The sequence below is a fragment of the Dermacentor variabilis genome, chromosome 2 (genome assembly GCF_050947875.1).
Source record: "Dermacentor variabilis isolate Ectoservices chromosome 2, ASM5094787v1, whole genome shotgun sequence".
NCBI classification, from domain to species: Eukaryota; Metazoa; Arthropoda; class Arachnida; order Ixodida; family Ixodidae; genus Dermacentor; species Dermacentor variabilis.
Window position 1 is genome coordinate 171,978,071 of NC_134569.1, and position 27,366 is coordinate 172,005,436.

Sequence of the window (27,366 nt, forward strand, 5' to 3'; positions counted from 1 at the left end):
CCGATGTCTGTCACCGAACCTTGTCTAATCTGATTGCATGTATGTGCGACGCAAATAGTGTAGAACTTTGTGGAAGACGTGTAGGTCCCAGTGATTACTCTGGAACATTCGACGGCTGATGCATAAAAGCCGACGCATTTGACCTGCTGATCAGATTTTCACCCATCGCCGATTGTGTTCGCCGTTTAGGTTGAGCATTGAGTGTAGCCTGTTTTTCTGGGCACAGGTTCGCCCCATAAGGTTAGTTTCGCCATTCACAGTTTTGTTGCTGTGTCCTCAACCGCCACTACCACGTGACATCTGGTAGAGGTGCTGGTTCGTTCATGTACAGGATGCCCCCGACAAGCTGTGATCCAAGCTCAGATCCTAAAGACAAAACCTATGTCATCCTGGATCATTGAGCAAGTCGCCGACTACAACCCACCGACCTTCCATGGAGCAGCGACTGAAAACCCAAAATCCTGGCTGGAGACCTACGAACGAATAGTGACTTTTAACAACTGGGACTCCGACGACAAGCTGCGGCATGTATACTTCCCCTTAGAAGACGCCGCCAGAATGTGGTTTGAGAACCGGGAGTCGACCTTGACAACATGGGACCTGTTCCGTAGCAGCTTCCTGCGCACCTTCATGAGTGTCGTGCTCAAGGGCCGAAGCTTTGCTGGACACCCGAGCGCAGCTACCTAACGGGAATGTTTGCCATATTTACGGAAGAAATCAGCCGTCTGTTCCGCCACGCTGACACGGATGTGCCCGAGGAGAAGAAAGTCCTCCTACTCATGCGTGGTGTGAAGGAAGAACTTTTCAGCGCAATGATACGAAGCCCACCGAAGACCATAGAAGAGTTTCTTCGCTAGGCCACCAGCATTGAGAAGACACTCGAAATGCAGAACCGGCAATTCAACCGCCACAGGAACTCTACAAACTATGCTGGAATTCAATCACTGGCCACTGACGATCTGCGCGAGACTATCAGAGCGGTCGTACGGGAAGAGGTGCAGCAGAAGTTGTACCCAAGGTCGCTGCTTCAAGTGGCCTCAGTTGCCTTAAGCGATCCCTTGGAGTTCCTGAGGTGCAACCACAATCACCGCAGCTGCAACCGGAAGTGATGACCTAAGCCGCCGTTGCCCGCTGTCGAGGCCCTCCTACGTGACCATGCCAGGGCCCTTTAACGCCACAACTCCGTCATCCACCGCCGCCACCGCCCGCACGCCCACCCATCGCCCAGCACAGCTACGCGAGGAAGATGCACATTTGGTGCACTCCTGACCACTACCCGCTCTGCTACCACTGTGGAGAAGCGGGTCACGTCTACCGTCGATGCCCATACTGGGAGATGGGACTACGAGGGTTGGCCGTTAACGCGTCACGACCACAGATTGGTGAACGACCTCGTGATGTCGCCTACTACCTCACTGCCACTCAGTGGAGCCCTTGACGACCATCCCGTTCGCGGCCACCAGGCCGCTACCTGTCGCCACAGTGGCAACCCTACACTGGCCCAGCACAGGACCGGTCTGCGAGCCCATATCCGGAAAGCTAAAAGCAGCAAGCGATGGAGGTGCGGTTGCTGTTTGTTGAACTGATGAAGATCCTCCGCCACCGCCGAAGAGACTACCTTGACGACATAACGACACTACGCCGTCCCGACGAAGTCTGGAAGCAAAGAATATGCCGACGAAAGACGACTTGACGACGCCACGTACCAGCCACAGGTCAACGTGACGCAGCCGTGATCCGGCACCAAGACCTAACTGTAATGCAAGACAAAGAACCACCGACCTTGACGTGCTTCTCTATGGCCACGCAGTCACCGCCTTAGTAGACACAGGATATTACTCCGTCATGAGTGAACCCATCGCCGCCCAGTTGAAGAACGTTAAGACTGCATGGGAAGGCCCTTAAATTCATACCGCTGGAGGACACCTCGTCACATTGACTCGAATCTGCACAGCAAGAATTACCATTCATGACCGGACTTACCCTGCCTGAACCTTCCTGAACCAACACGGTGCAATCATCGACCTGAAGTCAAAGTCGATAACGCTGTTGGAAGATCAAGCGATACCGACGGAGAGCTCTTGTAGTCACCATGCCTTCAGTGTGCTTGAAGATCAAGTGAGCATGCCGCCTCGCTCCAGCATTGTTATTTCCGTCGGCACCGAAGCAGCCACAGAAGGCGTCATCGAAGGTGACCAACGTTGCCTACTCGACCGTGAAATTTGCATCGCATGAGGGCTCACTCGACTGCACGGAGGAAAAACGAAAGTGTTGCTGACAAACTTCAGCCAAGAGTTCAAGCACATCAACAAGGGCACGATAATCGCATACATCGAGGAAATTCCGGAAATCAGCAATGCGTTTGTCCTCTCAGATTCTGTCACATCTACCCCGACGACCATAGTTCTCGAACCATACTTCAGCATAAATCCAAGTCTCCCCATGATTAAGCAGCAACAGCTCAGAAGTCTTCTCCAACGATACAAAGATTGCTTTTCGACTTCATCAAGGATTCGACAAAAACTAGTTGCAAAGCATCACATAATCTCCGAAGAGTGCACTCGACCACTTCGCCAGAGCCCTTACCGAGTTTCAACGCGAGAACGTGAAGCCATAAAGCACCAAGTCGATGAGATGCTGCGCGGCGACATCATCCAGCCGTCGAAAAGCCTGTGGGCAACTCCTGTCATCTTGATGTCTTATTGAAAAAAAAGGGCGGAACCTTACGTTTCTGCGTCGATTATCCTCGACTGAACAAGATAACAATGAAGGATGTATTCCCTTTACCCCGGATAGCCAACGCATCAGATCGGCTCTGCAACACTAAATACTTCTCATCGATGGATCTGAAGTCTGGCTACTGGCAAATAGAAGTCGACGAGAGAGATCTTGAAAAGACCGCCTTCATCACACCAGACAGCCTCTACGAGTTAAAGGTCGTGCCATTCAGACTGTGCTCGGCGCCTGCAACGTTCCAGCGCTTCATGGACACGGTGTTAGCAAGATTGAAGTGGCAGACCTGTCTTGTTTACTTGGATGACGTCGTCTTCTTCGCCGGAAATTTCAACGGTCACCTTAGGCAGCTTGCGACAGTACTATAGGCCATAAGTTATCAGGGCTCACTCTGAAGCCAGAAAAGTGCCACTTTGCTTACGATGAGCTTCTGTGCCTAGGCCACGTCATCAGCAAGTCTGTAGTCCGCCCTGACCCACAGAAGACTGCTGCCATCGCAATGTTCCCACAGTCCATTGACAAGAAGGCAGTGCGTCGATTCCTTGGCCTGTGTACCTATTGTAGATGCTTTGTCATGGACTTTTCACTCATCGCTGAGCCGCTGACACATCTAACAAAATGTGATGTCGAGTTCAAGTGGGAAATGCCGCAGGCTGATGCATTTCAAGAACTCAAAGGACGCATGCAGTCGCCCCCTGTACTTGTGCACTTCGACGAGGACGCCAATAGTACCGAAATCTATACTGACGCCAGTAGCCTAGGCCTCGGTGCCATCCTAGTCCAGGGGAAAGACAGAAATGAACGCGTGATAGCTTACGCTAGCCGGTCGTTGTCAAAAGCGGAAGGCAATTATTCTACAACGGAAAAGGAATACCTCGCTATCGTTTGGGCTACAGCAAAATTTCGCCCTGGCCTATATGGCAGGCCATTCAAAGTCGTCAGCGACCATCACGCCGTGTGTTGGCTAGCGAACTTAAAGGACCTTTCAGGACGGCTGGCGCGATGAAGCCTAAGACTGCAAGAATATGATCTCACTGTAACCTACTAGTCCGGACGAAAACACTCTGATGCCAATTGCTTATCACGCACCCCCATTGACTCGCCACCGCAAGATGGCGGGGATGACGATGCCTTCCTTGGAATATTAAGCTCGGAAGACTTCGCTGAACACCAACGAGCAGACTCAGAGCTGAAAAACCTCATTGAGTATTTGGAAGGGCAAACCGACATTGTCCCTGGGGCATTTAAGCCAGGATTGTATTCGTTCTCGCTTCAGAACAACCTACTCGTAAAGAAGAACTTCTCACCAGTCCATGCCAACTACCTTCTTTTTGTTCCGTCAGAGCTGCATCCAGAAGTACTGCACGCCCTAAATAACAATCCGACCGCTGGACACCTCGGATGGATCAAGGATACAGGAAAGGTATTATTGGCTGCGCCTGACCGCCGATGTCTCCCATTACGTCAGGACATGCCGAGACTGTCAGCGACACAAGACACCACCGATAAGGCTAGCGGGATTACTACAGCAAATCGAGCCTCCTTGCCTACCATTTCAGCAGATCGGGATGGACCTGGGACCTTTTCCAACGACAACAACTGGAAATAAGTGGATCGTCATGGCAACGAACTACCTCACCCGCTTTGCTCTGCTGAAAGGTAGCGCAGCCGAAGTGGTGAAATTTTTTGTCGAAAGCATCCTGCTTGCGACATGGAGCCCCAGAAGTCCTCATCACCGACAGAGGAATAGCCTTTACAGCGGATGTCACCCAAGCCATTCTGCAATACAGCCAGACAAGCCACAGTACGACAACTGCCTACTACCTACAGACGAATGGTCTTACGGAGCGCCTGAATAAGACCCTCACCGACATGCTAGCAATGTACGTCGACGTCGAACACAAGACCTGGGATGCCGTTCTGCCGTACGTAACCTTTGCTTACAAGATGGCGGTGCAAGAAACAACACAGATCATGCCGTTTAAGCTGGTTTATGGCAGGAACCCAACAACGACGCTCGACGCCATGCTGCTGCACGTCACTGACGATGAGAATCTTGACGTCACTACCGATCTCCAGCACGCCGGAAAAGCCCGACAGCTCGCCCACCTACGTATCAAGAACCAGCAGCATACCGACAGCCAACACTACAACCTCCGACGACACTACGTCCAGTACCAGCCTGGCGACCGTGTTTGGGTTTGGACCCCAATACGTCAACGAGGACTGAGTGAGAAACTATTTCGACGCTATTTGAGACCCTACAAGGTCATCTGACGTATTAGTGCACTGGACTGTGAGGTCACGCCAGACGGCATTTCTCATTCGCAGCAGTGCCGCATACGATTTGAAGTGGTGCACCTGGTGCGTCCTAAACCCTTTTACGCACGCTGACGAACTTCGTTATTTTGTTGTTTCTGTGCTACGGGTTTTTTTTTTATTACTTCCGTTTGCTTGCAGCATCAGGTCGATGCTTTTGAAGAGACACGTGTACTTCTTTATCTTTATTGGGCGACCACGTTTCACTGCCTAACAAATGTTATCGCACAGCGCAGGAAGCGCCTGCATGTATCAGAAGTTTCTGGAATGTTATCGATGGTTCCATCCGATGCCCGTCACCGAACCTTGTGTAATCTGATTGCATGTATGCACGACGCGAATAGTGTAGAACTTTGTGGAAGGCACACGGTTCCCAGGGATTACTCTGGAACATTCGACGACTGATATGTAAAAGCCTACTGTGTTCGCCGTTTTCGTTGAGCATTGAGCGTAGCCTGTTTTTTCTGGGCACAGGTTTGCCCAATAAGGTTAGTTTCGCCATTCACAGTTTTGTTGCTGTGTCCTCAACCGTCAACCACGTGACACTATCTTTGGAGGGGTGTTGCACCTCGTTAACATGTTCACTGTCTCCTAGCATCACCAAAGCAGACACTGCAGCCAGTGGAATGACATTTGGGGTGACCTGCTGGGTCAGGCACATTCTTGCCGACCAGTCAGTTTCAAGTTGTCCACTGAGGCCTGAATTCGGGATTGAAATAATGAAAGTTTCAGCCTGTTCCTTTTCCTTTTTGAACACAACACAGCAGTCTTCACTCTCTCGAACATATTTTCCTCCCTGGATAATGACTTAGTATAAGAAGAGGTGGCTGTTTGATAGCAGTAGCTGTTCGTTACTGCCCGTAGCCATTTTGATGTCTGCCTGGCTCGCTGATGTCCGCCGGTAATGATTGCAGGAATCCCTTAGTCTTGCTTTACGAGATTATAAAGAAGTAAGACGAAAGTTTTTTTTCTGGGCCTCGCAACATTTCAACTTGCCTCTAACAGATCATTTCACCCCTCGAACACTTTACCGATGCCACAGCAGAAAAAATGCTACCACTGGAGAGTACACTCTCACCATCAGCTGTCGTGATTGGCTGATGCCATGCTGTGTAGCTTATTCATAAACTAGCGCCAAGGTGAAGTAGTTCAGGTGAAGTCAGCGGTAATGGAGGAAGAAAGAGCTATGTCTCCGCTATCAGGGAGTGCAGTAAAACCTCAATATAGTAAAGTTGAAGGAATTGCAGAAAATGTGGTATCAATTACGTCATTATATCCATCGTTGCCCTTTACTGCAATGTATGCCCATTGGGGTGCACAACTTTAAGCATGCATGGAAGAAGACGGCCTTGTGGCCCGTGGAAATGCTTCATGGCTATGTATGCAATGAAATCTTAGTGAACGAGCAAAAGAATTTTCAGCGTGCACAACACGACTTCTTAGCACCTTACATGGCTGCCTTTGTATTAGCTGCCATTTGTATCAATGTGGACAGTCTGTTACATCTATATTTGCAGAATAGCGTTACTTCATTAGAACAAGGCTTAAATTGTGAATCTCTGTGGGGATTTCAAGAGTAATTTCACTTACTTTGTTAAGTCCATTACTTCATTATATCCTGTTTTGTTATAACGAGGTTTACTCTACCTTCACAAATGAAGACAGCTTGGTCTGCATTTGTTTTCTTCTGGAAAGGAGGTTGCTTGCATGCGCCTGCAAATGTGTAATCCAACAAATACCCCACAAAACAATTCGAGACTCACCCACACATATTGCGCAATCAATTGCAGTACTGTTTTGCATTACAAGCAAAAGTGAGCTTTTTTTTTTTTACAGTTGCCGTGATATCGAGTTGAACATGTCTTAAACGTGCATTTCTCCCTTCTCCTGCGAAGGTAACTTGAACCTGCTAGGTTAATGTGACGTTTGCTCCTTACAGCCCAAGTCTGTTTTAAAGTTTGGCCGCTGCAGATATGTTTTCCATTAAGTCTGACGGTGGCTGTACAAGGCTTAGGTGGTGTTGTGGCCTCGTGGAGAGTTGTTTGTCGAGACTTACCACTGTGTGTTGTTCTCTTCACAGCGGCCGTGGCAGCTGGCCCCTGGTCCAGCCAGTCAGGTGCAGGCCCGGCCTGGGAGGCGGAGGCAGCTGACCACCAGCTGCGGTCATCCATAGCTGCCGAGCGTCGCAGAAGAGAGGGAGAGGACGACACGGCCCCCAACCAGCACTGGGACCTGGCGTACTGCCTCTGGCTTGTCGGTGAGCCTGCACGTGCTAGGGGGACAGTGCACGGCTTTGGTCAGCAGATCATATATTGGGCTAAAGGAGTGCAGGCAGTTTCCGTAAGATTTGCGAATGTGGCCTCATTTTGAAATTGTACGAGTGTCGTTGCGTCAAGTGTTATGAAAAATAATACATTCTGTTTGCAAGAAATGTATCGCTTGTGATCTCCAAAACTTCCGTTGGAAGTCTTCTAATGGTGAAAGGGTGCTTCATTTGAGCAAGTTTATGTGGACAAGTTCCTGAAGCAGCGGAAACCAGCAACAGCAAGTTGTCGAAGAAGTCGCCATAATCTAAAAACAATGTTTTCCTTGTCAGTCTCTGCTGTTCCAAGTTTGCTGCTGCTTGTGGGCTCAGGGCAAGGTTTAAAATATGTGCGCTATCCCCCCATCACCCTATACGCACCCTCTGTGTCCCCTCCTGGCAGTGACTGTATGATGGTGCTCCTGACAGTAGTGCTGTGTGTCCGAGGGACTTCACAAATTATTACTAATTTTAAAAGTTCGCAGGCTGGCAGGTACGTTGGTGTGACAATTTAGGCTTTTCATTTCCTGCATTAAATGAAGGTCCTCAACCTGTCAACCCTATAAAAAAACACTGGCAAGCTTCAGATCACCCTAAACACGCCACTATAATAGTTGTTCTGCTTTTCTACGAACCATCTCCGATTTTGTTCCCCAGGAGGTGATTATGTGTTGTGATGTCTCGACACAAATGGTGGTCACGAGGAAGCAGGAAATCACCTTTCCACTCTCTATTATTTGATGAGGTTATATCCCCCCTCCCTCCCCTCATTTATGCTACTCTAGATCCAACCCTGGTGTGTTGACCTGTGTAAGCAAACCGGTGCGACACAGGTGAGGCACAAAAGACAAAAACGCAGCTATATATACAGGTAGGACAGGCAGTGTCCTGTACATCCCAGAATGCCCGCAAACCATCGTGGCTTCGGGTCTGACTAGCCCTGACAGGAGGGTACGTCACAGTCGCATGACCCAGCTGCTGGGGACCACTGTTTGAGGAGGTTTCACCTAAAAGCACCGTGACAAGAGGCCACGTTGCAAACGCAACCACGAAGCTTGCATAGTGGAATATTGCAACCTGAGCTCGTAGTACGTGTTTGCAAAGCATCGTTATACTGTAATTTATGTCGTGCCCTCTCTTTTTCATGCCACTTTTAACTACTGTAAGCCATAGAGTTTCCTACAGTAATTACTAGAGGGAACTCTGACAGTGTGACCGTTCAGCCACCATAGAAATGATGGTTAGTACATGGATTTGTCTGATCTTCATGCTTGTGGCTTCAGACGTCCTTGTGGCTTCATTTATTACATTTTACCTGCTTTCATTGGCCTAAATTTCAAAGCAATCAATACAATTCTTAAATGCAGTAGGTAATAAGACTCTGCCAGCATGCATAATCGCTGCTAATCGCAGTGGTTCTGCTTGTCCATGTGTTGGAATCCTGCCTTCGGACAGTTTTAATGCTTATGTAACTTTTTACAATGCAGTACTTTCTTGAAGAGAAACGCTTTACAAAGTCATGAAGCCGTTTAAAGCCAGGACGAAGTTGAGGTAAATCCATGTACTACCCATCATTCCCACGCTGCCTGAACCACCCTGCTTGCAGCTCCCATGGACACTAGTGCCACAGTTCCCTCCAGTCTATCCTGTAAGCTAGCTCGTCGCGTGCAAAATTGAAGCGAAATTTCTACACGGACAAAAACAAGATCTTGAACTTACCGCATTGCTGTTCACAAAAAAAAAAAAAAAAAAGGGAGTTGTATATCACACTCATATGTTGTAAAAAAAACTCGTTAGGTTAAGAAAATGCAATTACGTTATGTATGGACCTCGAAGCCCGTTAGACCCGTCTGGGAAAGGGCCGATGGCGTTACTACATGTGAGGCATGGCTAGGACAGAGAGCGTGTGTGTTTTGCCGCAAAATTTCACCATCTACTAATCATGCATGTCAAAAAGCAAACACTCGAACATGGCAACAGAAGGGACCAACACATGTTGAAAATTTCATGAATGTCTTATTGTTATTGTATACCACTCCAGCCACCAGCAAGAAACAGCCACACATGCCAGCTTCACTCACCTAAAAAAGTGAAATCCATCTGTTTACTTCGCACATCAATGAGCATGAGAGATTTTGAGAAATGCATCAAGAAAAGCAAGCACGTGCGCCTCATCACTCTGCTTGTCGCTTTAAATAACACGACATGGGGGCAAGGGACGTACGAATCTTTTTCAGACAGATGTCGTCTGCTGGCTGCTTGTGTTGGTCTGGGCAAAAATCTGCTCACAGCTCTAAGAGTCCGCAGAAGTTCGTGACTTCTGGTCAGTGAAAAACAAATGTGATTCTGGCAGCCCTCGTACTGGTGGGTCGAACTTTGTAAGCTGTTCGAGAAAATCAAATGTGGGACAGCGGTTCCAAACAGTTCTAGACTATCAGGGACAGATAGTCTAAGTGGCGCACTGTGGCCACATGAAAGTGAACCAATGGCAATTTGCACAGCTTAACTCCACCGTTTTATGTCTTCTCTCCTTGATTGCCATTGCAGAGATGAGTCTCCAACTGACGCGTCAGATGCAGCGGATACTGGCTGCTGATTATCGGCTTACTCAGCTCCACCTAAACGCCACATCTACCTCATCGGGCACCACCAACTCCGGTAGCCCTCCTTCTTCATCCCCACCGTCGTCGTCATCTTCATCCACGAACCATGGCGGCCACAGCTACCGCCACGGCCGTGTGCACTCCTCCGCCAGTAGCACTTCTGGTTCACCATCTGCTGCTGCCAGCGCTGCTCCCATGTTGGGAAGACCAGCGGGCGTTCCTGCTACCCCTCCTCCGTCTCATCGACCGATGGAATGCCCGAGGCTGAGGCGGCACCACCACCAACGCAGGCGCCTCCATGCTGTACGACTGGTGGACACCAGGACTGGCAATCCGCTGGCTTCGTCGTCCTCGTCGTCGGACTCGCTGGACTCCTCGGATGAAGAGAGCCTCGACTTTGGGCACATGGAAGTTGATGCAGCTGGCAATAGGTCGCTGTCGTCTTCGTCGTCGTCCAGGAGACGGAGGAGGATGTTGCGGCGCAACCGCTTCTGGCCGGCCTCGCCACCCCCTGTTGTGCCGGAGGAGGACCCATCTGTTCCTGAGGTTGGTGACTACAGTTACGTGCTTTTGGGACTAGTCTCCTCTTGAAACTGCAGTCAAAGCCCACTTATAACAGTACTGGATTTAACAATTTATTGAATATACTGTATTTTCATGCGTATAACCCGCACCAATAATTCAAAGTAGTATTTAACAGTAAGGTTGGGTATGGGTTATACAGTGCAGTCAACTTATAATGATATGAATAAGAATGAATGTTCCGATCGTTAGAACCGATCATCGCTATATCTGAACTGTCGTTAAAAAAATAAAGAGAGAGAAAAACTATCAAACATACTTTTATAGCTAAACCAAATTTGCCACTTCGCTAAAAGTGTATGTTGTAGAAAGTAGGCAGTGAAAAATATGTTTATTTATACCTCTAAATAGCATGTCAAGCATTAGGCATGTTGAAATAGCCAGAAATCTGCACTTGCTTTCAGTAGTGGGCACCAGGAGTGGCAATATGTTGGCTTCAGGTTGGAGTTTCAGGGTCACAACCGCAGTTTGCATCGTGTCCAGCTGCTGCGTGGACACTGGCAGCAATAATCTAGCTTGCATGAAATCAATGAATGACTCAGTCGGGGTCGGTATCAAAGACAAGCCATTGTCAATCTAGTCGTCATTGCCACTGCTGTCATCTTCTCCGTCACACAACGCTGGAGTCTGTCGCGCCAACGATCGCACCATCGCATATCTCCTCAAAGAGCAAGGCAGCACAATCTGCACTCAAAATCTCCTCCATCGAAGCACTGCCTGTTTCATCGTCGGTTGCGGCGTGCTCCCAGAGCTCGGTAATGTCAACGGCTTCCATCGTGTTGGTTTCCCTGTCATGCAGGATTTTGCCCTGGTGCACAAGCCTGCCTTTTCTGTTGATTGGCATGGCCCCTTGTTGCAGCCGTCGTGGTCGCAGTGCTCCTGCACGAGCTCGCACTTCTTTGAGTCTTGCAAAATTTGCACCTTTGTCACACAGCTTTGCGCTTTGTCGGTACCATCTTCTACTAACAGGGCTGTCTACTGCTTTGAGGCTGCTTCTGCGGCCCATTTCCACGCTTGCTGAGAGAGTGTAGAAAGGCGGGCATTGCTATGCTATTCGTTTCTGTTTATCTCTCCCTCTTCTCCGGACGCATGGAGCACGATTGTGGGTGATGTGGACGCAAAGCGGCTGGCGCTACCTTGTGGTGTGCTGCACCAACTCACGATGCTCTCCGTGGCTTTTTCTATTGCACAAGGGCGGGACCAACAGCAGGGCGCGCTGCGAGGTAATGGCGGCAGACATGAACTCACGTAGGCAAAGCTTCGCCCCGTGACAACATCATTTGTTTGAAGGGAACTTTGCAGCACAAATGTCATAATTATTCTGCATGGAAAAATGCCAATTAGAAGGCAAAATTTTGACTGTTATATCCGATATGTGGTGAATCAAATATTGTTATATATGTTTTTTCTCTCATAGCCCTAATGCATTAGTTGATATTCTTCAGTCAACTCATCGTTATAACCGATATATTGTTATGTGTGGTATCGTTGCAAGTGGACTGCACTGTGTGCGAATTTCATCATGAGATCTGGCTTCACAGCACTGTGGTGCACGCTGCCAGGAAGCCACACCCTAAGGCGAGGTTCTCTGCTGTTTAAAGTTTCGTTAACTTATCTCCTATGGAACCCCACCCCTCTCCCCATCCCTGTGCATTGAAGCTCCCGACTTCCCTCCTTCATGGTCGCCTATTCACGTCCATCAAGCCCGTCGTGAGAACCCGACTGTGTCAGCATCCACCAGTGGAGACTGTTTTCACAAAGACTTGAGCACTGTTGTAGGCAGTTATTTCCACGGGTTATGTGCACTGATCTTTTTTTTTTTCTTTCCAGTCTGTTGTAATTGTAGGTGCGGGTTGTATGCTGAAAAATATGGTGACAGTGGGCAGCCGTGGCGGCGTGAACTTGTGTGTGTGTTGTATGGTAAAATAAACCGCTCATATAATGTTCCCATGCTGTGTTATTGGTTATAACAATTGAATCTGACTACTGGATGTTTTGACCGACAGGAAAAGAATGCAGAATTCTGCTTTCAAAAGAAAGCGAGTCGCATGCCGAATCAATTTTTGCCTCTTTCAGTGTTCCTGCTCTAAACCAACCAGTGATACTTGCTGCCTGTCATTCAGTGTTGGCTGAAGATATTTGGCCCAGAAGTTTATTAATAGTAAATTCCCAAATTCAGCAAGAAAAATACATGTTTCTGGCGTGTTGTCTCTAGGCAACATTTGTCAATAAAGGGTTGATGCCGTTTCGCAACTGCAGTTATGACGAAAAGTCGAAAAATTGGATGCATGGTGAAGGGTTTCAGCCTTCAAAGTTACAGACATCCTTATACATTGGCTCTATGGGGTATGTGGCAGTGCTGAAAAAGCATCCAAATTATGGGGCATGTTCGAAAAATTGGCCATCCGAAAAATCAGTCGTTGAATTTGTTTCATTATAAATCTCGTTTCATTATAATGAGGTTCGAGTGTGCATAAACTGTTCTCCATGGCTTCACTGATAAAGCAGACTGCAGCTTCTTTGTTCTGTTTGGTTGAGATGTTTTGGCGTGCTAGTTGAACAACAAACATCTCTCGAAAATAGTGAAGTGCTTTACTTGTGCAACTGACTAGTGAAAGCCATGACTGCTGTAGACGAAAAGCCCAGTTTATTGGATGACGCACCTTTATACTATACAGATAACAACCATAGTGCCACTGTGGTGTTCACAATGAAATCGGAACAGAAACTCTATATGCAACACATCCTCTTCCTTAAAGGAACACTAAAGGCAAATACTGAGTCATCGCGGGCTGTTTAAATACCATTCCAAAAACCTCGCAACGCTTGTTTCGTGCCAAGAAAATATTTAGTTTATGAGAAAATTGCATCTGAAGGCTCCGAATATCTTTATTGCGATTCAACTCTTCCACCACCCAACTGGAGGAGTGGTGACGTTGCATACGCAATCACCACCACTTGCTGACATCGTTGAGTAAAGCAGCGCCCGACAGACGGCAATACCAAAGCAAGACAGGGTGGCGGATTCGCGACTGCAGCTGCTTTTTGGTCAAGTGGCATGGACCGTTTGGGCATTCGCCATTACATGGAAGTTTAATTCTCTGCTACTTGCAGTTTGCGCGAGTTTCGTGAGCCAGCAAAACCAGCGCAGCACTATGTGACAACTGTTGAAATGCAAAAGCGTGTGCAATGCAGAGTCGAGTGAAATCGAAACCTTTTGGCCACCCACATTGCTGTCAGGGTTATTTCACCGAGTTCTTTTTTCTAAAAGTGAAATAGAACTGGACAAGTAGCATTTCATTTCGTCTTATAATACAATACAAGGATGTTTTGTGCAACAAGTGGTTGAGTACTAGTGACAGAATTTAACTGAGGAGTGCTTTCATCATCAGGCAAGTAATTGAACACCCTAAGGAGTCTCTAATCATGTCCTGCATTTACCTCAATTTCTCGATAATTAAGGTTCTGTTCGCGATAATATTGACGCCTTAGAGATTCTCAAGGACTAGTCTATCACTTTAGCTTGACTTAATGTTTGCCTTTAGTGTCCCTCGAAAGGGGCCCTCATGAGGTTTGGCCATCTTTAACAAACAAGCGTATTATATATATAGGATGCACTGACTATTCTATATGCAAAGTATACTGACGCTGCGTGCCATGAGAACAGCTGAAAAGCGCGTTTGGCTTGCTCCGCAGGCCACCATTTTTGTTTTGGTGTCCCGCACTGTTACAGCGGCAGCTGCCTGTTTGTTGACCTATTCTCATCCCGCATTTGCTGCTGGATGACAAAAAAGAAATTTTCTTTTCGCAGGAAATTTAACTCGTGTAATGATTGCACCCCTGAATTTCTGGCAATTTTTTTTACAAAGAAGTGCAATCATTATGCGAGTAGATACGGTAGCTATAGAGGAACAGGTTTATGCGGTAATTGTACAGCCATGCAGCACTGCATCTTTGTGCTGTTTTCTCGACACAGAATGCTGACAAGTGTTGCCGGTACTAGAGCGTATATATACCGTATTTACTCGCGTAATGAACGTACTCGCATAGTGAATGCAGCCCCCACTTTTCCACTCAAGAAGTGTTTTTTTGTTGTTGTTGTTGTTTCTCGCGTAATGATCGTACCCTGAACTTGCTGCTGTGAAGTAGGAGACACACTGTAGGATTCAGCACCTGATATGGCATTTGGAGGGTGCGATTGTGTCCAACGCCGTGTCAGACTCCAAATCGTACCGTGTCTCCTACTTTTACTGCTATAGCAATTATATGTGTGCTCCAGGCGCATTCTTGCTGTCATTGTCGATGCCACGTGCCACATGGTATAGGTGTGAGTGAAAGCGCGCGAGGAAAGCGGACCATCGCGGCTCGATCTCATACACCATCTTTCGTCGCGCAAAAGGCCCCGAGGTAGAGGGTAGGTAGGGACAGCGGCATTGTTCTCTGGCAGCAACAGCTTATTGCACAGCCGTGCCCGAGGGCCGCCAACAATTAATTGTGGATCAATCTCCTGCGTACTAGGGAGGAAACCGGTAAGGAAATGCGTCATCTTCTGTCGTGCACATGGCGCCTGGGGTGAAGAAGGTAGGGTGGGGTGTGCGCAACGTTTTACTCTGGCAGCAACTGTGCATTGCACAGCCGCGGTGCGCCGTATTTTCAAAGCAATCTGCGTCAGGCGCTGAGTCGGTGGCGGCTAGTACTGTTGTGCATGTTGCGTTTTTGCCACTCAGTTCGCGCAGTAGCAAGTGTTTGCAAGTTTATACGGCCGATAAAACTACTATCCTTACTTCCTGTAGCTGTCTGCACATTTGCTATCATAATTCATGGTTGGCATTTCGGGTGAAACGGACTTTCTTTAGAGGTGGCCGGAAAAAAAAAAAAGTGTTAAAAATTTTACCCCACATAATGAATGCACCCCCAACTTTGCGCATATTTTTTGGGAAAAAAGTGCATTCATTATGCGAGTAAATACAGTATATTGACACAAGTACTTGTTTATTTTCTTCTTTATTTTTGGTGAAGAAAAGAAAGGATAAGCAAGTACACTTGTCGATATACACCCGCACAACAGCAAGATTAACTGCCGGTACAATGGCAGGGATCCGGCTGGCCAGCGAGTGCTGCCGTGCATGCCACCAGGCCCGAGCACGTCGTCACCCCCAATGACAAACATCATCTTCAGTCTTGCACGCAACACAGTGGCCGGCAGCGCAAACTAATGCCTTAATTCTACGTTTCACGCCAAGCGACAACTGCAGTCAAATCTTTAGCACGAACGAGAGCCGTGGTACAAGGCAAGTACAACTCGAAGCCCGCGTCTGGCGGCCACTGCATTGCATGAGAGGCAGCTCGGGCACCTCGCAGTCTCGACGCCATGAATGGCATCGTATATCTTCATTTTTGTACGAGTTGATGCGAGGAGAAATAAACCGTTCTCAAAAATCGTTTTCAAATTTTGCAACTGTTGGCTGCTGTTTTTGAGCCACCGTGTGCTACGGCTTGGCTTCAAAGCTGGTTAGGGCTAGTGTGTCTTTTGGTGCTTGCCTGACACAGAGACAACATCGCTGGGCGGTGGTGGTGTTCATTACAAAGACTCTCCACCGGTTGGGTGTTGCATGGCATTCCTGGAAGCTTGCCGCTAGTGTATTCATTCCCTAAGAAAAAGTGTATTTTTGCAAATTCCGCATGTGGCCGAAAATAGTTGCATGCAGTACAGTGCCACAAGTATGCATCACTGCGTACTTGTGGCACTACGTATGTTTATTCAAAGTGTGTTTTATTTACACCACTCAGATGCAATATGTCCCAAATTTTCTGTATTGTAGCGAACAGTCCATTATAGCTGGGTCCGTTAAAAGTGGAGTTGGTTGCATTGATAATATAGGCAGAACAAAGTAAGCGAGAAGAATAGTCTGATACGAAAGTTTCTTGTGTGTGGATCCATTGTAACAGGCGTTGACTGTATCTCTCCTCCAGTAATGAAGGTATTTAAAAAATTATTCCAGTTAAACGCTTCTTAGGCTGCGCTTTACAGCTTCCAGTGTAGAACCAAATTTTGCCATGGGGCCTGATGAAGGGCCTTTTAACATGGAGGTTTAGTAAATTAGTAGAATAGTACACAGTTCTTCATTTGGAATGGCAATGTCAAATACACTTGCACATTGCTAATTCATACAGGGTTAATTATTCGGACAGCTCCACAGCGTTGCCACTGGCCCCAGACATAATGTATAAGGACGGCCGAAATTTCGAACACCTTACAGTGTGTCGTACGATAATTCGGACTCCGGTTGCACGGCTGTGTCGAAGAAAAATAGGGGCAATCTGGTTCTGATGCATTGCCACAATGGTCATTGGCCATGTCACCAGCGCGCCGTCTTGAAACTGAAACTAGTGAAGCCTAGTCAATCTACTAGTAGTCGCTGGCCGAGCCCAAACCGCAGGACAAGCCAAGCCAAGCCACTAAGTTGTAAAGGCTGCATTTGCTGTTTGCGTGATTTGTCATGTGCATTCTGTTCCCCCATTTGTGGCCAGCTGATCCTAATGATAACACTGGTGTAGCGTTGCCTTGATGATAGCCGAATTGGGAAAACAATTAAAATGAAAGACATTGCTGGAAAATTGTGGTCCATGACTGTCTAGGCTAAAGCCAAGCGTATGTGCGCGTAGAAACACGTTCACAAACTTGGGCCATATGCTTGGCTGATCACTTTCAAAGATCAACTCGCTTTCGCAATATTTTGTATATTTCACAATATTTCACAATTTGCATTGGACGTCTCAGTGGGCAGCAGCATTTCCAGCCAGTTCTACATGGCTCACATACAGACAATAGTCCCTCTTTGCAGCTTGTATTTGTAGTTTTCAGCTGTGCCGTAGAAGTGTTTTGAAGCATAGGAAGCAATTATACAGTGAGTAGCACAAAACGCATAGAAAAGGAAACAGACAAACTGTCTTATCATGCAGCAAATAGCCCGGACCATCACCTTATAGGAAGCAGCCTCACCAAGTCTCGGGGGGTGACACTCGATATTTAAAGGAAAAATTTTAAAAATGTTTAGCTGCCCTCGTTTTGATGACCGTTATTTTTTTATCACACGGCGTGACCGGCTAGGTTTACCTTGATGGTCATGTGCAGGTGCACGTGTCTCCACCATCGTCACCGCCACCCGTAAGGCCCACGGCCCCTGTGCCTCCGAGACCGCGGTCCCCACCACTGCCCGTGATCCTGTCAGGGGGCCCTTCTGCTCGGCTAACCGCCCTGGACGCTCTCTGGATGGGCCCCCCACCCTCTACAGCATACTTCTCGCTCCTCTACGAGGGGGGCTTTCGACCACGACTCAGTGAGTGTCGCCCATAAGGAACCTCTTTGCGTTGCCCAGACACGAAGCTTAAGGGCGCGTTTGGTATTAGTACCGTACCTTGTGTTACCACAGTGGTGGTGCAATAAAATCTTGGTTAATTCGAATGTCACAGTACCAAAAAAAGATGTGGGAATGAATATGATGACAAACCGTCAAATGTTAAAAAATACATAGCAAGTTCTGCAATCGCATGTGCCAAAAAAACTCGATATGATTATGAGGCAAGCCATAGTCGTGGACTCCAGGTTAATTTTGATCGCCTGGGGTTCTTCAACGTGCATCTGAGTCCTTAAGTAAACAAGTGTTTTTTTGCATTCCACCTCCATTGAAATGCAGTTGTTGCTGCCAGCATAGAACCCGCAACCTCAAGCTCAGCAGCACAATGCCATAGGCACTAAGCATGTGGCAATTTTGGGGCACCTGGTGCCTTTGTGTGGGCATTTTACCTGTTCTACCATTCCTATGCGTCCCCCTTTCTACCCGTGACGGCTGTCGGCAGTGGGGGGGGTGGGGGGCTTGTTCTACGGTCCGATTTCAAGGGGTGGCACTTGAGACCCGCGATCGGCAGAGCGAGCCGTTGTCCCTTTTGTTTCTTGTTTGTTTCATTATCCCCTTTGTTTAGCCATTGATCAGACTTGAGCTCGTCTGTGGTGCCTTGCGCCTAAGGCGAGCGCGTACATTGTGTTGCTCCTTTTCCGAACGCTAAGCCGAAGAACGGTGCCCAGTGCTCGCACGTGGTCATACTACAACGGGCCATGTTTATCGGAGGCCTAAGCCATTGGATATTGCTCTGGCTCTTGCAGTTGGGCCCATTGATTATGGCGAGAGGAGGCAGCATAGCCATGGGGCCACTTTTCCCTAGCGGCGTGTCGCAGGACGCAGTCTCTAAGGTGTGCGCAAGATACTGGTGTCCCTGTGTGTGATGCACCAGAAGAGAACGACTACAGCGGAGCACGTGGAAAGTCTGGAGAAAGGAGCCGGCGCAAGGTGATTAGGAGAAAAGAAGTTCGGCGGTAGACACAGTTAGGTGACCAAGCCAGAGTGTCAAGTTTCCACCTCAAGGTCCACGAATTGGAGTTAAAGGCATCACGTGGTCAGTCCAGTTTTTTTTTTTCCAACACGTCTCATCTTCCCGGCTCCGATTCCTTTGACGGCCCTCGCACACCAGTGTTGAAGCCTTTGATGCCAACGGTTGGGCTCTCGCGTCGCTCAAGTGGTTCTGTGTGCCAACGGGTGAATCCTCTTGGCACAGACTCTCTGACTGTCTTGGTCACGTCTTATATCCGTGTCACTTTGGTGGTGTACTGCTACACGAGAAAAAAAAAGTGTTTTTGGAATTGATGGCCCTGGCAAGGGGTGCATCAGTAGGCACAATATATATTTGTTATTTTAAGCATGGTTTTCAATATAAGAGTGTGTTATAGCTTAAAATAGCATTTATAATAATGTTTACTGCGAGTGAAGTAGTTCATTGCAACCGCAATAGTATTATTGATCATCAAGAGCCAGGACAAGAGAGCGTCGCATCCAATGAGAGGAGAGGAAAAATGTTGGATTCTGTTGCAGATGGCAAAAGAACGGATTGTGAGCAGTTTGAGTGTGTTATTACAGTGCTTATTTGTTGTTCCGTGCCACTCAGACTCCATTCACCTTTCACACGCTCGGACAACATAGAGAATTTAGTCAATTTTGCGCATTCAAGAACACGTCTGCAAAAGAGAAGTTAAATGGGCACACTGACGTGTTCCACTCAATTTATTCGTCAACTGAGCAAGAGCTGCATACCACTTTCACCTGCGCTCGACGAAAGATTGTGCCGTTTGAGCGTCTGTATGGCGTTTGTACCACAACAACAAATGTGTCGCCATCCTAATAAGCGAGAGACAGCACTGTCAAGACACCTCGCGTACCAGTGCCTTGGTCCCCTCGTCCGACCATGTCATCATTGATGCACTACGTCCATCCAATAAACTCTGAACTAATGAAGGCAGCTGCACAGGTAGGGTGATTAGCACAGGCATACACAGGCATAAATGATTATGCGGCCATTACGCATAAACAGCCTGAGATCGATAATAGTACAGTACCTTTCTTTTTTAAGTGTAGCACATTGTATTAGCTTATATCATTTCCAATCACGAAGACGTGGTTTAAAATGACTACCAAATAGGCGTTTAGTATCAGTCTAATCAGTTTATGTACCCTTTAAGCATTGCTACCGAGGCTACACACTTCGACACAGCATAGTGAGTTCGCCGAGCGCATTCGCTGGCAAGTTCATTCTGCAGCGAGTGCCATTCAACGTTCCCGTGTGGCAACCAGTGAATGACACTAGCGGTGAAGTGCACTAGCTGAAAATGGCACTAAATTTGCCTGTTTGACAGGAGTATATTAGTTGCACAAAGCTTGCCGTGTGTGTATTTGTCATGTGGATAAGGTGACATCCGAAACCAGCACGCAGCCTCGTCAGGTTGGAAGGGCCATCGCCGTCCCTAGCCTAAACATTCTATCTTTTGAACCAACTCATCACACCCTCCTCCCAGAGCAACGTGCTAGCGGCATCCTTTTCTGTATTTTGCACCCTTGGCATGGAGCCACTTAATGCCCACACTGCCCTGGGACCAGGTGTTTGTGCAGTGCTGGGTGTCACTGGAGGCAAATAAACTGTTTCCGTTAACTGAGGTCAATACTGTGTTTTCTTGCTTACGCAGCACATGGTACCCCTCTGTTTGCAGCCTGATTGCGCACGCACTGGTGCGCTAGATTACACAAGGCGACAGCTGACGCGGTCCCGAGGTTCGCTAAGGTCAAATCTGCAGGGGCCAGTACTCCTGTGAGATACCAGATCCCGCCACGACCTACTGTAGCAGTTAGTTATCAAGTGTATTGAGAAAACAATAAGTAAATGCTTACTACCTCACCATGTGTTTATTTACTGAAGAAATCTACAACCCTTGTTTCTACTTGCATAAAATCAGCTTTGAATTTTCAGTTCCCATCTTCTTGTGACTGATAAGAACTCGCAGCAGCGAGGTTCTAGCAATTTCCTTCATAGTGCAGCCTCGTTGTGTGATCTGCGTCATCAGAATAGACGTGGTTCTCACAACTGCACGCATGTGCTGATTATTATTTCACTACTGAGCTGGTCGGCAACGAATCATCCATTGCAATATAGCCGTTAGGTTTCTTGCGAGCATGCAGGTTGCAGTAGAATCGCTTTTCATCCTCTATGGCTTTCGTCGTTTTTGTGACATCGTACTCTGCACAAGTTGGAATTGGCTAGTGCAAGACAGGTGATTGGAGAGCACTGGGGAGACCACTGCCTTCGTCTTGCAGGGGACGTAAAATAGGCTGATGATAATGGCTCTTTGCATTGAAAATGAAGCTACACGCTGCAGCCGCTGCAGATGAATCTATGGTTGTTGCTGTTAACACAATCCTGGATGGTGGCCTCTCAGTTCCAGAGGTGTGCAGCAGTCACTGTCAAAAAGCGAAACAATGTTTGTATGACAATCTAAAGACCAAGAAGGTGTCATTTGTGTACAGTTATCTTTAATGACTATGTGGTGCAGACTCTGCCTCTTCGTTTCGGTTGGACACTAGCAGTGCTTTTGCTCATTCATGATGCTCGGTACATTTTGTGGTTGTCTGAATGAACCAGAGTGTAGCCAAATATGTCTGAATTCATGAGTTTGGTACCATTAAATAATGGCTCATGCAACTTACTGCAGTAAAACCTCGTTATAACGAAACAGGATATACTGAACTAATGGATATAACGAAGCAATCACGATTCCCCTTGAAATTCCAATAGGTGCCCATGTAAAACCTTGTTTTAATGAAGCTAAAATTTTCTCACAATGGGTATAACAAACCTTTTTTTAGAGCGCAGCTCTTTGGCGCCCATTCCTGCGTTTCGCGGCCCCGTCGTGCCTCGCCATGACCAGCTCCGTATCCTGGGCCAGCGCGCTCGCTGCTCTAGCTGCGCATGCTCCTGGCACCATGCGCACACTGCATACCTTTCTTTTGTTTTTGGTGCATTTCTGTGGTTCATGTGACAGCCCATTTGTATGTCATTTTCCATGCAGTTCACCATGGTAAAGCCGCTCATGTGTCAGCCGTCACTTATACGAATAGTGAATAAATAAACACATTTTCCTTTTTTTTCCAGGTGTGTACGAGACTGGCCCGAACCTGACCCACCGAATCCAGTGCTGGGATATGACTGGCTCTGAGCTACCAGACATTGGTGATGGTAAGTAGCGTATCTGATGTTTACCTGCCTGCTGGCATTAGGGGGGATGAAGTAAGGAGCATAGGAATGGAAACTTGGGAAGAAGCGTATTCACCCTCGTATGCCGATTTTTTTCAGAATAATAAAGTTTCAGATTCTGTATGGCGTCCTGCTCCGTCTCGATAGATTTTTCCGATATCGTTTGTGCGCGCGCGCACAATGTAGGAAAATTCCGCCATTCAGGTTGCTCTCTGTATTGTCACATTCGTTGGCGATGTGATTTCTCAGCAACGATACTGCAACTTTGGTTGCCACCAACCGGCAAAGCAGCTTTGATTAAGTCTAATGGCCTGAAAGCCAAGGCAGTGTCGCTGGCACAGAAAGTCGCTGCTCGCCCGTGTAGTGGCGAGCGGGAGCCATTGCAAAAAGTAGGCCGCTTATCGAGGGGCTCATTGGTGATTGTGCCAGATATTATGCGCACGTGTAGAGTGAGGGCCATAGAGGTGCGTGACCAGCAGCGAGCATGCCTATTACGCTTGTCTGCACACTTACTGGACATGTAGGCAGAAACCACCAAGGTAAATCTGCACAACACTGCCTAAACTGCCGGCGTCGCACAGTTGACACAGTCAAGGTCGCATTAGACATCTGCACTTCAGAGTTCGAGGGCTGTTCAAAAAACACCCGAACTGACAGCTGCAACAGCGTAGCACCAACTTTAAATGTCCATTCTGTTTGCACCTGCCTGCCCGCTGTATGTCATGTGGTTGTAATCCTTTTTTTAGTGCACTTTTGTGATATCTAGACATGGCAGTCGGTGCTCGGCCACCGTGGGACCTAAGCGCTTGGTAAAGGTGCATTCACACGACCAGGACGGAGGAGTAATTTTCGCAGCAGATGGCACATCACGTGACGTGCGCTTCATCAAAACGTGCCGCCCGTGCCTAGTGCGGCATCCTCCGCTCGCGGTCCGGATTGAAAATGCTTGCCGGTATTTCCATCCGTCTGCTTCGTGGTCGTCTGACCTCAATTTAGCATAGTCGGCGTCAAATCTGTCAACATTGGACGTGTTGGCGTGGCTATGATGGCGTGTTGTCAGCTTGAAGTCAGGTGTGTTGTTGTTGTGCTGGAGTGACCGCATGTGCTTTTGTTGTGGTGCAGAGGGAAAGGCGAGTCGTGGTTGCGCGCGCATTTCTATTTACTCCCACCGCGCAGCCTGCGTGACCTCAATATGAGTGAAGTGCACAAGAAAACGCTAAGTGACGAGGCAACCGTCACTCTTTTGGCTCTTGTTGAGAGATTCACGGCGCTATGGAATATTGAGCTTGCGGATTCCGCAAACGGCGCTCCGGCTGTGGGAATGCAACCTAACTCGGCTGCACTGGATTCAAGTGATGACGTCACTGTTTGGTCTGCGGAGCAGGCGGGATTTTGCCCTCGCGTGTGTATCCACCTTAAGGAGCGTTTGTCCTCAACCCAAAGGCATCCCCACCTCAATAGTTGCATTTAGAGCACTGCATGGGAAGTGGCCGCCATGGAAGCGGCCCATAATCTCTCTATCTCTCTCTTTCTCTTTTCGAACATTCGCTAGTTTGAACTTATTTACCTTCCCTGTGGAGTCTGAAATTATTGGCCATCAACTGTGCATGTTCTTTTTTTTTTTTTCTCATAGCTCTAATGTGTAACTTGATACTCTTTAGTCGACTCATCGTTACCACCTGCGTATCGTTATATGTGGTATCGTCATAAGTGGACTGCAGCTTATCCAATAATTCATTATATCTGTGTTTGTTATATCAAGGGCCAAGCGTATTTTGTTCATGGTGTATTTTTGTGCATCACTCACAGTTAGACAAAGTTCAAAAAGAATACACACAGGTCACACGCAATGAGCACTTACCAACTCACTCAGTTTTCTATCCTAATGTATTTCGTTGTCTAATTGCTAAATAGAGTTGCTTGTTGGTGCTGTTGGATGAGTGTATGCACTTGCAGATTAGCCTTTTGTATTTATTCACTGTTTATTTTTATAAAAATCTCAGTTGTGAGCCGGTACCTGACGTGTGTACTTACCGTATTTACACGATTGTAAGTCGACTCGAATGTAAGTCGACCCCCCCATATCGCTTGACCGAAAAAAAAAAAAAAAAAACCCCGAGGGCGCATTCGATAACGAAAATTTATTAGTAGCTGACATGGTCACTGGACTACTCGTCTTCACTAGTGCTGCCATCGTCATCGTTGCTGCGGTCCCACAGCGCGTCGTGGTCCAGCGAAATTTCAAATTTGGCAAACGACCGCACCAGGACATCTTGCAGAACAGCAGCCCACGCCAAATGCACCCAACCACACGTAGCCGTCAGGGAGGCTCATTTGACAGGTCCGGTTGGCGTAATTTCGCATTCTTCTGCCGCCAGCCACTCGTACTCACGGCGGAGCAGAACCTTAAAATTAAGGCGAAGGTCCGGGCTTGTTTCATGACCACGTCACACTTCACTGGCAGGGGCCGATCACGCATTTCAGCAACGCTGCCGCAAACTTAGCCTACAGCTCCGGAAAGCGTCCAGACTTCGGCACGTCGGAAATTTCTCACTTGCCGCCACAGGGTGAAAATTTCGCTTCGCTGCAGTCGCCACTCTCGCACCACCCGTTTAGAAACATCGAAATTGCGGCCCGCTGCGCAGTGATTTGTTTCTTCGGCGTAAAGGATGGCAGCCCTCTTGAACGCTGCTGTGAACGAGTGCCGAAAGATTAGTGAGCCTGCAGCACTCATGACGACTGGGGAAGCATAGAAGTAGCACGTAGCCGGCAGTCAAGTGGAGCGCGTCAAAAAGTTGGTCAAACCAATGCCTTTAAACAGAGAAAGAGAAACCCGCGAACGGTGTCTGCTCTTCCATGAACTACCGATACTCCCCGCAAGCGCCGCCGTTCTAAGGGTGCCGCCGCAAATGGGAATAGCGGCGCTTCCATCAACTATCGACACCCCCCATGAGTGTTGCATGCACTGTAAGACTCTCAAAAATGTTGAAAAACCCTTCCGAAAAGCGAACATACACGCGGGATAGCGAAAAGATACGGGTAGGACCATAGAGCAAACATAAAATTGTAACTACGTTGTAGCTCTCGTTGGTATCGCTTTTTTTTGGCGGGGCCATGTTTTGGTTTCGAATGTAAGTCGACCCCCCAACTTCAGACTTTCAAATTTTAAAAAAGGGGTCGACTTACAATCGTGTAAATACGGTATTCCAACTTCTGTTGTCCCGTTTACACTGTTTCTCATATTAGCATTAACCCATTTGCTACTGTGCAAACACATTTTGCTGTGACCTGCTTGTGTACACCAACTATGTCTCCTGTCCTGTTTGGGTAATGCAGCCAAAGCATGCCTGGTGGCACCCCGGTGCAAGATACACAATGATGCGAGTGTGGCTCTGGGTGGCGGTCTGCTGGCTGCCCTGGTGCCCTGCGGTCTACTGGGGGCTTCGCTGTGCGTCTACTCACTACGGCCACGCGGAACCCTCCTCCACACATGGAGCTTTGGGGCCAATGCCATTTCGGTCAGCCTGTCCCCGCTTGCCCGGTACCTAGTTGTCGGGTTCGCTGCCACACGGGGATACTTCACCCAGGAGAGGGAGGCAAGTGGCCATAGGGACAAGTGACCATTGGAGCCAGTTGACTTTGATTTCAGCCTTCTCTTTCTTGTTTGTGTTGTCCATAGTCCGTGGTGTCCTTTATCCCTTTCCCATGAAAGAAGTGTGGCACACATGGCAAATTTGATTCTGTAAGAGAAGAGCACATCAGCAACTGTGAACATCTGCTTTGTGCAGCCAAAACATGGTTTCGGCAGCCTTTTCTTGTGCCTAAATTACTCGCACACTCTTTGCTACCGTTTGTGCTCAACTAAACTAAACAAGATCAACCTGCTTTTAGTACTATTTCTCTGGAATAATCTTCTTAAAAATAAAGTTTCAGCATCACACGAAGATATTTTCTTCTTGCTGTGTGCAGCTACTGTATTGGGTAGTCCTCGGCACATATGAGCAATTGTAATTTTTTGCTTTTGAATCATTAATTGTGCAGGTGGTGGCCCAAATCTTCAAGCTGACTCCGCCAGATGCTGAAGGCTCATCCTCCTCTTCGTCAGTGAGTGCCGCACAATTTCTTGATTGACTTGCACCAGTGCGAGGTTGATTGTCGTGGTAGAGTGCCCGCATCTTCTTGTCTGTCTTTGATCAGCTGATTCGCCCATCGCTAATCTCTCGCAGACTGCCTCCTCACCTCATCATAAGTGCTTAACCGCAGTACAGTGTGAAAAGGTTTTGTTAGCTATCGTGCTGATCTAGAGGCACCAGAGTGGAACACTAAACTAGGGCTGATAAACTCCTTCAAATCTATTGTGCTCATTGGGCATAGAAGGGTTGACCACTTAAGATTGCTCATTGCTTGGGCTAGTTTCATCTCGTCCTGATCAAGATTATTATATTTGCCCGATTGTGGCACCCGCCGTGGTTGCTCAGTGGCTATGGTGTTAGGCTGCTGAGCACGAGGTCGCGGGATCGAATCCCGGCCACGGCGGCCGCATTTCGATGGGGGCGAAATGCGAAAACACCCGTGTGCTTAGATTTAGGTGCACGTTAAAGAACCCCAGGTGGTCGAAATTTCCGGAGTCCTCCACTACGGCGTGCCTCATAATCAGAAAGTGGTTTTGGCACGTAAAACCCCATAATTATTTTTTTTATTTTTTTGCCCGATTGTAACACGCCCCTAAGTCTACAGCACCACGGGTTTCCATGGGTTCAAAGTAAGAAAACAAAAGCGCACCTGAATGTAATTTACCACCGATATACAGTAGAATCTCATTCATGCATATTGCAAAAGAAAAAAATGTACTAGCTGAGAAAACATGCAATCCGAAGTATCTAAAAAAATTGACAGACTGAACTATCGTTGACAGCTTCCATAATGTGAAGCGTCACGCGGATCGTTGCGGCACCATACACCGACACGCATTGAGCTCATGGTGCTCCGGCGGCCCGAGACGTGTTTTGTTGTTTTCCTACTGCGTGGTGTTTTAAGAGGGCGTCAGAAAAATCGAGACGAAATCGAGCTGGTGGGCCATACCGGATGCCACCAGAGCGAAATGTGATGCCCACATCGCGCACGTCACGCTGCCTGCAGCAGGGAACAGTGGTGTGTTTAGATTATCACCCACTAAAGGAGTACGGTACGCTA

At 47.9% G+C, this 27,366-nt stretch overlaps 1 protein-coding gene across 5 annotated transcripts in view; it reads left to right on the forward strand.

Moving 5' to 3' along the window:
• LOC142572949 (activating molecule in BECN1-regulated autophagy protein 1A-like) overlaps positions 1 to 27,366 on the forward strand; it is a 120,037-nt gene that overhangs the window by 80,068 nt on the left and 12,603 nt on the right. For all 5 annotated transcript variants that reach the window (XR_012826175.1, XM_075682415.1, XM_075682417.1 and 2 more), the window contains 6 exons: positions 7,133 to 7,309; positions 9,902 to 10,503; positions 17,675 to 17,879; positions 22,072 to 22,155; positions 25,510 to 25,769; positions 26,215 to 26,277. Coding sequence is in view for 4 of the 5 variants with exons in the window: in XM_075682415.1 (XP_075538530.1) it covers positions 7,133 to 7,309; positions 9,902 to 10,503; positions 17,675 to 17,879; positions 22,072 to 22,155; positions 25,510 to 25,769; positions 26,215 to 26,277 (1,391 nt within the window). In the remaining variant the exon portion in view is untranslated. The remainder of the gene's footprint in view (positions 1 to 7,132; positions 7,310 to 9,901; positions 10,504 to 17,674; positions 17,880 to 22,071; positions 22,156 to 25,509; positions 25,770 to 26,214; positions 26,278 to 27,366) is intronic.